General features: G+C 28.7%; 1 protein-coding gene across 2 annotated transcripts in view; it reads right to left on the bottom strand.

The window, feature by feature from the left end:
* The window catches only part of LOC123264625 (matrix metalloproteinase-17-like), a 281,705-nt gene extending 270,367 nt beyond the window's left edge, over window positions 1-11,338 (bottom strand). Inside the window, exons 1-3 of one of the 2 annotated variants that reach the window (XM_044728017.1) lie at window positions 11,012-11,338; window positions 3,641-4,539; window positions 1,339-2,295 (exon numbers count right to left, since the gene is read on the bottom strand). In XM_044728017.1, coding sequence (XP_044583952.1) covers window positions 1,339-1,425 — 87 coding nt within the window. In that variant the 5' untranslated portion in view covers window positions 1,426-2,295; window positions 3,641-4,539; window positions 11,012-11,338. Of the gene's footprint in view, window positions 1-1,338; window positions 2,296-3,640; window positions 4,540-10,705; window positions 10,907-11,011 lie in introns of those variants that run through there. The other variant, XM_044728018.1, reaches the window with a different exon arrangement.
* Between the last annotated feature and the right edge of the window lie 668 nt (window positions 11,339-12,006).

Below are 12,006 nucleotides of genomic sequence, written 5' to 3'. Positions count from 1 at the left end.
TCACAAATTGTGGCCATTTGAAATTTACTAAAGCACCATTCGGCCACAATCGGCATGAATAGGTAGATTTTTTAAACCAACATAAAAAAAAAATAATTAATATATGAACATTATTTAAAGGTTAAGGCCAGAAATTTATTATTGTCTCTAAAAAGAGACAAATAATAGCTTAAATCAAAGATAACCTCGAGAACTTCAAGATAGATCGATTAAATTTAAGCTATCTTTCATGGTTAAAAAATTATTTCGATAAAATTTATATAGCTCAAACTTTTTGAAAATTCAAGCAACATTTAATCGCCCACTACTCGCAAACTGATCGGTTAATTTTATTAATGCACTATGGTGGTTTGGTTACAGTGGGTGGAAACGGGTGGCCGTGGGTGTCAAAAATATATTGTAAGACTATTATATGTTTTCCTTATACATTGTATTTATTATATGATTAAACTTGAGTGAATGTGTGTGTTTTTAAAAATTTCTAGAATCATCTGGAAAACTCAAAATTGTACTTAGTCCATTTAAATCAATTAAGGATGATTCTCATCTGTCTAAAATATTCTGGAAATTGTAAAACATATCCTGTAAAATTTGAAAATATATTTAATTTTTTGAAATTAATTGAAAAAACGTGTGTTTGAGAGCAATGTTATTTTCCGATATAATTTGACAAAATAAAACCAACTGAGACAAAAATTTCCTAAAATTACCATGTAAGACCGCCTATAATAGATATATCTCTAAAGAAATCTACCTAAAATAAGTAATGTACGTGATTTATTTTCGTGATTTTATTATCAAATAACTTCTTAATAGAAAATAAGAGTTTTTCTTTCTATGGATCACGCTGTAATTGACTTTTATTTTTTTTTCTTCAATATTTCTTGCTAGTTTCATAGAAATAGCCGACTCTTAATATCTCAGCAACCAATTATCGCACAAAAAATTAAAGTGTGATTTCTGAAACTTCAATAAATTCTCTACAAGAAACTACTGTGGTTTTATAAGAAAAAAAAATTTTTTATCCTTTGTATTAGTATGGGTAATTTAGTCTTTAGGTCCTATGTTATAACAGTAATAGTTTTGAGTGGTTTTTATATAGTTAAAAATATTGTTTTTTTTTTATCTTTTGTAACATTGAAATCTACTTTTTTGTATTGAATGAAGTTGAGTGGTACTTTTTTCATTTAATGATAGTTTTTCTTGAAATTAATTTGAGCACATAATCAATAAACTTTTCATTAAAAACAACTTTGATGATTATTTTGATCAGTACTTTCCCTACGTACCAAATGTCATAAGTCATTTAATATTAAAAAAAACATAAAAAAAACTTACCACTTTATCGTCAGCGTACATGGGAGTATGTAACTTAGCAGCCAAGACGTTGGTTACAAGAGAAAAAAGCGTAATATAGAGCATCATCTTCAGTGTTGCTTCTCGATTAAAACTTGCTCACTAATTGAGTATAATGTGAATGAAATAACTCAACACACTATTTTCTAGATCAATAAGATTACTTGTATTTATATATATATATAAATAATATTTAATAAAACTTCACTCGACACTTTTTCACACATAAGCTTGAAGCAATAATGATAATACATACACAGTTGTTACACACCCAGTCTGTGTCAATAAAATTGACAGTATCACCTTTTATTAGAAAATTTGTATTTTTATCACCTTTAAAAATATTATTTGTTTATTAATAAAAATCATTTATGAAGTCACGTTGGTATCGAATAATCCGTTAAAGGTACTGAAGATGGCTATTAGTATTAGCAGTAAATCATTAATCAATTTTAAGATGTTCAAAAAACTCGTTACAACAATACATCATTTATTTTAAAAAAGATGTAGATTTTATTTATTGTAGGTGTTTTATTAGAACAAAGACTTTATTGACACTGTCTCTGTATCTATATATCATTTTCTTTTAAAGAAAAAAGTTTAACCTATTTAGAATTAGAAAATCCATCACTAGATGATGAGGAAAAACGTCATTTCAACATGAACAAGTTTCAATGCATATGTGCTTAAAAATTGATGTATATATCCTCTAGCATACAGATATATATGCATCCACTAGCTACATCGCAAGAACGTGACGTTATAATTTGCCTTAATGTAAAGACTATGTATGACTTTAGACGGTTCTTTTGAACTTTTTTCTTCCTCTCGCGTATCTTTGAGCCAATTAAAAGGAATATTGTGGTGACTGTCTTCCTGTCTCGTTTTATATTTTTAACGTTATAGGCTTTCCCAAGGCGAGGCTGTCCATCCGCCGATCTGAAAATTTAATGTGTCATCAACAATATGATAGGTAAATATTTAATTTTATTGATCTAAGTTTACACCAATATTTAAAATCAAATAAATTCTATTTTCAGACTTATTGAGTTATTAACTCAACAAATGAATTTATCAATAGTTACTAATTAGTTTTTTATACGATAAGATATACATAAATTATTTATAGATTATCGCTATATATTAAATATGACAATAAACTTCATACGACTTATTGCTTCCACATTCTGATACTAAATATTTAATGAAAGTCATTAAAAATAATGAGTTATTCCTTTTTTATTTCTCGAATAAAATACTCATTTATAATTTATATTATTATATAGGGGAAGTGGGAGTAAGACGGAGTAGAGGGGGCAAAATGGGGTGTCCCAAAAATTTCGTAAAAAAATTTTTTTTTCCTAAAAGTTCTAACAGTTTTCAAAAATATATTTTTTTAATTTAAAAAAAACTAAAAAATATTTTTTTTTCTAAAATTTTTTTACAAACATTAGAAAATTATTGGTTTCCCTCCAGTTTTCAAAAATCAAGTTCTTCTCAGATCTCCATATATTATGGTCCTGGGAAGTAGTTTTGAATATTTCGACGAGAATGTCACCGCGCGCGCGCGCACGTGTGTGTGTGTGTGTGTGTGTGGTAGTTGAAAATTTTTGTTATTTACTTTACAAATAACTAAAAAAAATAAGATTCAGCGTATTTTAATCCCAAAAAACTTATTACTTCCTTAAGTACTCCCCCCCTTCTTCCTCCCCAATATATGTTGTATTGACGTTATTTTTAATAACGAGTTCACGTACCTCATTAAAAAAATTTTTAAATCGAATACAAAATTTTAATAGATATATAATTTTAAAATATATACCGTAGAACTCCTATAAATTCAAAAGTGTGGGACCGAGGGTTCTCAGACCAAGAATTTACAGAGTCTATGCTACAAACGAGTAAAATAGCTTTCTCTCTCTCTTTAAGTCGGATTTATGTGGTTCGAATTTATCGGAGCTCTACTGTATATACATATACATATACATATTCGACTTCCTTCCCTCCGACTAATTATCAATAGCATCCAAGAGAAGAACCAGAATAATTATTACAAAAAACGTATATAGTATATCACCAGTGCTTGACCCTTTTTTTTCTGTGATAACAAACTTTACACTACAGTTCTCTGTATAATAAAAATTTAGCAGCATAAATCAATATATTTAAAAACTAAGGAAACATAAGCAGGAATAATAATAATAATAATAATAATAATAATAATAATAATAATAATAATAATAATAAGACGAAAAATATATATTTAAAAAGAAAAAAAACTCACTATTTAAATCGGCGAACGGTAAAGCCTCCGGGCACTCATCCGCACCAACTACCTTTGTCCTGGCTGTTGAATGATCAGCATAATGTTAAGGATGTGAGAGAGAAGATATAATAAATTGATATAACGCGAGTCATTCGAATATCCACCTCAATTGACCGGAAGTGCACCAAAGAATCTCGAGAACGCTTCTCTCTTGCATTTTTGTTATAATCATTCGTTTAGACGTCTTTGTTTTAAATTTCTTGCTCATTACTTGTCTTATTTTACATCTTTCTTTATATATTATCCTTTCAACGTCTTTGTCTTTTTTTTCTTCTTTGCAGATTAGTCACACTTTTAATCGAGTGTCCCTTCAATTGCAGTACATCGAGATGTCTCCAATTAAATTTAATTTATATATCACAGACGTCGAAAGTCACCATTATGAACAAACAAAAACTAACTGAATATTATATCTAAACTAATGTACAAAAAAGTAGAAAAAATTTTCTATACTAATTCTAATAACTGATCTAGACGAATATCCAGGAGTGATTTTTTTTCATATTTTAAAATCTTAAATTGCAGGATGGACTCACTCATGCAGACTTATGACTTAAGCAAAGTTTCCTACTAAACGAATTGCTTCTCAGCATACTTTAATGGTGATCATTAAAATCAACTTAAACTCTGCGTATTATTTCTCTTGATTTTTTTACTACCTTTTTTTCAATCCTTTTTATTTCGTCCGACTGAAGTAATGACCATTTTTCGAATTTAAAATTTAATTTTTTAGTTTAATGCTTGCTACTCTGATTGATTGTTCCGGTTCTCTAAAAAGCATCTTGATCCTTTTCGAAGACTTATTTCGTTCCGCAGGGTCTCGTACTTCCAAGAAACGTGTCTGCTTCCTACGTATTCTGCGAACAAAGAATACTTAATAAAATATTTATATAAATATCTATTCTTATTTAAATTTTTTTTTGTTTTAGTTTGCATATGGTCACTGATCGCAGCGACCCTGAGAAGAATTTTTCCCTCTACTCCTTTAATATATATATATATATATATATATATATATATATATATATATATATATATATATATATATATATATATATATATTAGGGTGTGCCAAAATGTAACTTCCGTGGAGAACCTTTTAAAATTGGAATTTTGAGTTCCACTTTTAACAGCAGCTGTGTTTCGGCATTTCCTGCGATATTTCAGGGTGAGAGGATTCATTTAATTATTTATAGGATTTTTAACAGGAGATTTAAATGGGCACTACCGGCCAAATTTTGAATTTTCGCCGGAAATGCCCAAACTAAGCTTCTGTTAAAAAATTCTATGAAAATCAAATACATCGTCTCACACCAAAATATCTCAGGAAATGCCCAAACGCAGCCCCTGTTAAAAGCGGAACTCAAAATTCCAATTTTAAAAGGTTCTCCACGGGAGTTACATTTTGGCACACCCTAATATATATATATGATATTTTTTATAATTTTTGATAAAAATTTGAAATTACAAAAAATTTATCATTAAATATCTCTGAAAATATTGATTTTAGCGACTTGGTGCTTAGGATCTTTTTTGTAGGAAATTGAATTTTCTACAAATTTGTTGTTTACATTTTTTCTGAAGCTCTTGTCATTCATGAGATAACGCGAATTTTATGGAAAAAAATCAAGTTTAGAAGCCTGTATTACCTCGCCGGTTCGAGTTACGGCTTGGCCGCAATGGACACGTTTGCAAAGCATTTAATTCTGAAAAAAACCCGTCCATGTTCGAAGCGATGCTAGAAAATGCCACTGAGCTGCAGAAATTTACAGATAAAAAATCAGAGTTTCTATGTTTTTTTAATGGGAAATCTTTACACGCCTTGATCGAGGACTTAATATTAATATTAAGGGCCCAAACTTTCAAAGAATTTTTTTTTGGGTACCCTAATATATACATGCATTTATTTTATACTAACGAAAAAAATAATTTGGCAAATAAAACTTGCTTCAGTTAAATAAATAATTGATTTTAGTATAAGAACTTCGTACTCGAATGATTTCCGGATTAAAATCTAGATTCACTCCGGAATCACTCCGAAATCACTCCGCTGAAAAAAAACTCCGGATTCACTCTGAACGCAGAGTGTTGAATTACTTTACTCTGGTACTCCGAGAGATGGAAGTGAATGCAGAGTGAAATTTACTCCCGATTTTTTACAGTGTATTTAGTGTCAATGCATAGTTTATTTGTATAATATACTAGTGCCATTAAATTAATTTAAGAAAACAAATTTAAATGTTCTACAAAAAGAAAAACTTGTAACTGAAAATAAAATTTTAATTGAAATGCGTAGTATTTATAATTTCAAGTAATGCAATTCAATGCTGAACAACAGTTAATTACAGTTTAAAATACAGCAAAATTGATTATTTCTCGACAAAAGTAACTTTAAGCTAAACCCTGATTCTATTTTCCAAAACACAGTGAAACTATTGATTAATATGAAGGCGGGTGATGGTTAAGTTTGGAAGTGTTCTATACCCATGAATGAGTTAAAAATTTTCAAAAAAAGCACTTCGTATTTCAAAATACCGATTAAAAACATACACTTGATTAAAAAGAAAAATTTATAACCCATACAAATCTTTTTGACGATTTTTATTATGTTGAATCAATCAAAAAAGTTTTTGAAATAAGATATTTTTCGTGGTTTAAGGAAATTTTACTTGATTGAAGAATTTTTCGTCTTAATTCAAGAAAATAGTAATAAAAATCTTTAAAATGACTTTCTTAATTCGAAAGTTTTGTTTTTGAACCAAATCAATTGTTTTGTTCATGTTTTGTCCTATCTAATCATAATCAAACAATAAACCGCTAAATTTTATCTTCATTAAACTAATTATTAATTGACGTATTTATTTTGTAGAGCTTTAATATAAATTTTTTATTCTTTATTTTTTATAAGTTTACTCTTTAATTTTTGCTTACACTTGCCTGAGTAAAAAAAAATCATATAAAATAGTTAGAGCTACCTCAGTTCTTAACTCTTTGTTGTTACGGAGTTTAAATTAAAGCGAGATTATCAAAACACTAGGGGAAGGACGGGCAAAACGGATATGTTAATTTGAAAATGAAATAACAAATATATATTACAATCATATCCATTCTTAACTTTGGCTAATAATTTTTTGGGTAATTGAAGTTTATAATTAAAGTAAAATAAAAATAATAACAAAGAAATTCTTCTTCGAAATTAAAAAAAAGTCAACATTATCCGTTTTGCCCTACCAGGGCGGGCAAATGAATACTCAGGTCGCGTAAAACGAATACTGATTGGAAAATACATTTCAATCAAAACAATCGTCGCAAAAATATCAACCGCGTCCTGAATATGAAGAAAAAAAATCAAATCTGCATCGTCCTTAACAACATTAAACTAAGTACTGTATACTTACGATTTAAAATTTTTTTTTTTTTCCTAAATTTCAATATTTATAAAAAAAATTCCCACAAGTATGCAAAACCAATGCTTTATCGATAACGGTAAGTGTAGTTACATAATAGATTGATAGATTGCTGTCTAAAATGTTTCTATCGACCGACCAGCGATTTAAAACGATTATTCATTTTACCCGCCCTCTCCGTCTTGCCCGTCCGTCCCCTAATCATTAAATAAATTCCCAATTATTTTGAAACCAGTTAAAATCACGTATTTAATCAGAAACGAATTTGATATTAAGAATCAATAATCGGTTTATGTAATTTCTACTCTTACACTATATAGAATAAGCAAATGTAAATAGTTATGTAAATCCGAACAAAAACAGTTTCACTGTAAAAAAATCACGCCAAGTCCACGTTCATAAGATTATAAAGAAAAAAAATTTTTATTTCTTTACAAAAAGATATAAAATAAAAAATTAAAAAATCCAAGTAACCGATATGGTTGTATATGATTTTCGGAAATTAAAAAAAATTTTGTTGTAAATTTAAAAATTAAAAGAAACAATTTTGGAACGTATTTAGTGTGCGTGGTTACGAAAAATTTCACTTTTTATGAAATTCCTAAAATCTATCTACTAGGACTTTTAAAAAAAATTGAAGTACACAATGACGCACACCAAGTACGTTCCAAAGTTGTACTATTATAAAATATCATATAAAAAAAAAATCAAAATAAATTTGAAAAAAAATTTGTAACCTCAAAAAACTATTCTGCTTACGGTATATATATATATATATTAAAAAAAAAAACTCTGGGGTGCTAATTTTAGTGAGCTATCTCGTTGAAGCTACAGTTTATGTAGAAATAATTCCAGTGCACCCTGGTGGCCATAGATGCAAGCTATGAATCACTTTTTTTACTGTAGTTGCGTGTTTATAGGAAGGATTACTACACATATTCATTTTATCTAGTCTGTGGCGGTCACCATGCCCCATCGAAAAAAAGTCAGGATCAAAATTTCTGGGCTTACTATAGTTTGTGCTGATAAAATTTAATAATTTTAAGTGAATTAAGTGTTATAATTGATTATAATTAATTAATATCAGTAAAATAAAGTATAAATTACTTTTATAATATATCATTTTGGAAAAAGGAGAACCATATAATTAAATAAAATTTTGCAACCTCGAAATACCGTTCTGCTTACAGTAAACACAGTCGGTAGTCTGGCGCTCCGTTTACAACGGGATTTTTGAACGGACCTTGGCGCCAGATTCTACCGAATCTGTGGATTTGATCGGAAATCAAAATAGGATCAAATTCTTGTGTAAGATAAAAAATATTAAAAATATGACCATGTTAACTACATAAATAAATGGGAATGCGTTACTGATGACACGTTACTTGTTTCTTGTAAAGGCCGTCTGTCAAGGCCTCTAGAACTCGTTTTGTACGCTCTTTCCCTAAATGGTTTATTTATTCGCATCTCCGAATGCCTGGAGCAATTAAGCGGTCAATGAATGAGGATAAGAGCACCGAAGAGTTTAATCGAAGATGTTTAGATTTATTTAAACTTGCTCAAGAATATGTATCCTTTTCCACTGATAACCTCCCTCGCGGTTTTGATAATGCCGTAAAAATACCGTAATTTTTCGGCATTTATGCTCATGCCGTATATTTACCGTTATAATTCGGTAATAATGCGGTTAAACTATAGTTGTTTTGGCCAGTTTTTATACAGTAGTTATCCAGTATATATACTGCACTTATGCTGTACAGTTACCAAAAATATACTATACAATTACCGCATTAATGCCCAAATTTTACCCAAAAATTCCAAATAATTACCGTAATAATACAGTAATTTTGCCGAATATTTTCTGACATAATGGACAATTATTAAAGATTTAGTTTTATTTTTAGTTCACTTCTATGTTAGAAATGAATAAAATGAAAAATTTCAAATTTTGCTTTTTATTCTCCATCGCTACTTTGCAAAAAACAAATACTGTTTTTGAATAAAAAATATGTAGAATATTATTTTTTAATTAGGTATTTAGCGATAATTAATATAAAATAATACATATGTTAAGTAAATATATTCTAATTTTAATTTCAATTTTTAATTTCTCACTTAGAAAATTGCAAATTTTCTAAAATCGAAAAGTTATATTGTTTCACATATATAATTATATTATTGAATTTTAAATATGCTTATCGTAAGATGGACGGTGTGGCTTAATGTATATAGAATAAGCAAAAAAACAATATGGTATAGACCGGGTAGCTCAAATGGTAGAGTAGCCGACATGTCCCCAGGAGGTTCTGGGTTCGAATCCCAGTCCGAGCGTTATTTAATTTGACACCATTTTTTAAATATGGTTTTAATACAATCATCTTACCGCCTTATTACCGTAAATATGCCGCATTTTCAGCGTAAATGTATCGCATTTTTACGGTAAATGTTCCGTAATTTTTCGATAAAAAAACTGACCAAAACAACCGAAAAAATGCTGAAAAAATACCACATTAATACTGTATAATTGCGACATTTTTTCGGCATTTATAAAACCGCTAGGGCTATCAACAATGAACCTTAATATTTACTATTGTAGAATTAACGTTATTAAGTATATATTAGTGGCTTACGGTATTCAATGCAGTTTTTTAAGCATTAAAAATTTAATTGAATCTCAAAAATTGACCAAACTATTAATTCGAAAATTATTTAAATAATTATTTAGTAAAAACTTATTTGTTCTCGACATTATTCATACGAATCGTTCAATTTCAATCTTAACTGCAGCATTTAACACAATTTTTTCGGGAATACAGCTGTTCAAATCTTGATATCGATCGGGACAGTCATTTGAGAATTTTTCAAAAAAAGTATTCTATCAAAAACTTTATTTTAAATAATTTCTCTAAATCCACTGAAGTGAATTGATTCAAATTTTCAGAAAATCTAAGTTTATTAAAACCCTTTCAAACGCCATCAACCAAATCGTGATCGTTCATAAGTTATAATATGTTAACACACAACCGGCGCGCGCACATATATATATATATATATATACATTTCGTTCGTCGTTAAAGTAAATAATAAATCGGTTTGCACGATCAACCAAAAAACAATAGTAAATAAGAAAATTCTCTGTGCATCAACAAGAAAGTCCCAATACAGAAGCTAGTTCATGCTTGCAGCTGCAGCGAATACTCTGACGTAAACATTTAAGTTACAGGAGTAATGCTCACTAAGTAATGCAATGTATAAAATATACTAATAAGCATAAACTCTTTTTATTCACCAGTATACTACGATACCTTTGTATTAATATTTCATAATTTACAGTAACTTTCAAGGCTATTACTAATAACTAAAATATCATGTTAAGTTTTTATCAACAATTTAGCCAATTAATACTGAAAATTATATTTATTAATAAAACTTTAAGATCTGATTAGCAAATGATGTTTATAAATCAATTAGATTATTCAATAATTAAATAACCATAAATTAAAGTACTTTAAAACCCGACTGTCACTGAAATTCGTTTATAAAATTATAGCATTTTATGGATATACATAAGTACAAGTGCACATGTGCACAATTCACACTTTGCACAAATACATACTCCAATTTAAATCGAAGAAAACTTTAAACTTTTCACTTTTGTACTTTGCTCGTGCATTAGCTCTGTCTCTTTTGAAATTGCATTTCACTCTCTACTTTTTTATCTCCGATTCCTCATTTTTTTCATCACTCTCATTCAACAAATTTAACACAACTATAAATGTTAATAATTACTTTTCCGTGACATTTGAACTAAAATAATTATCAAACCTTTGATTACAAAATAAAAAAAAAAAAAGATAAAAAAATCACTATTAGTCATTTCTTGAGAAACACAAAGTATAAGTAATATACTTTGAAAACAAACCATTGATGTGAATCCATGTGTAGACCACTAGTCAGCTGAAGATACTGTGATAACAGCTGTCAAGAACGTGTGCAGGGATGCTGGAGAGTCTTAAAAGTCTAATAGATGTCGTTTCAAGAGTTTGATAGGTGTTTGTGATAATGATGATTTATTAACATTGGAAGATACGAAGATATTTATATGAATATAGATACAGATGTAAAATGTAAAGACGTATAAATGTATAAGGAAGAATATAATAAAGAAGATATAACATACAATATATAAATATAATTTGAAACGCAACGCGAAACCCGTGCGTACAGTGCGCCGCGTGCCGCGCGACTGTCGTGCTCACTTCACTTGGATCAGAACATTCCCTTTTTTCTTCTCTCTTTCTCTTATACTTGATCCCTATCGTGATCTCACTCCAACCGTCTGAGTCAGTCCTTCCTTTTTCTATCTATATTCATCCAGATGAATTAGAATTGAAAGACATATTTAAAGATACATTTCATGTTTTCTCTTTTACTCTGCATTAAGACTAGACCGTAATAAATTTATTTTTTGAAATTTTATTTTTCTAATTACTTTTTGAAAAAATTTTTAAATGAACCATTATAAAGCTTCTACAATAACTAGTCATGTAATTTTTGGAAACTTCATTTTATTTGATTTCAAAATTTATATGACGTAATTAGAAAAATAAAATTTCTGAAAATCCATTTAGTACGGCCTACCCTTAATTTTCTCTATTTTTCCACTCATATATATATATATATATATATATATATATATATATATATATATATATATATATGTATATAAATAAATAAATAAATAAATGCAAGCATGCTTACATGTAGTTGTATTGATATACAACACATCGTCGAGAAAACAACACTCCACTACTATAACTTCCATATAATACTCCCTCTTTAGTAACTTTACTTGTGTTGTGTGTCACGGCCCTTTTTAAGAGCCACACAACCAGCACAACTTCTTTCTCCGTCACT

This window comes from Cotesia glomerata, linkage group LG5, assembly GCF_020080835.1.
Source record: "Cotesia glomerata isolate CgM1 linkage group LG5, MPM_Cglom_v2.3, whole genome shotgun sequence".
Classification (NCBI taxonomy): Eukaryota; Metazoa; Arthropoda; class Insecta; order Hymenoptera; family Braconidae; genus Cotesia; species Cotesia glomerata.
Note: the sequence above shows the minus strand (reverse complement) of the source record. Positions and strands in the feature narration are given on the sequence as shown.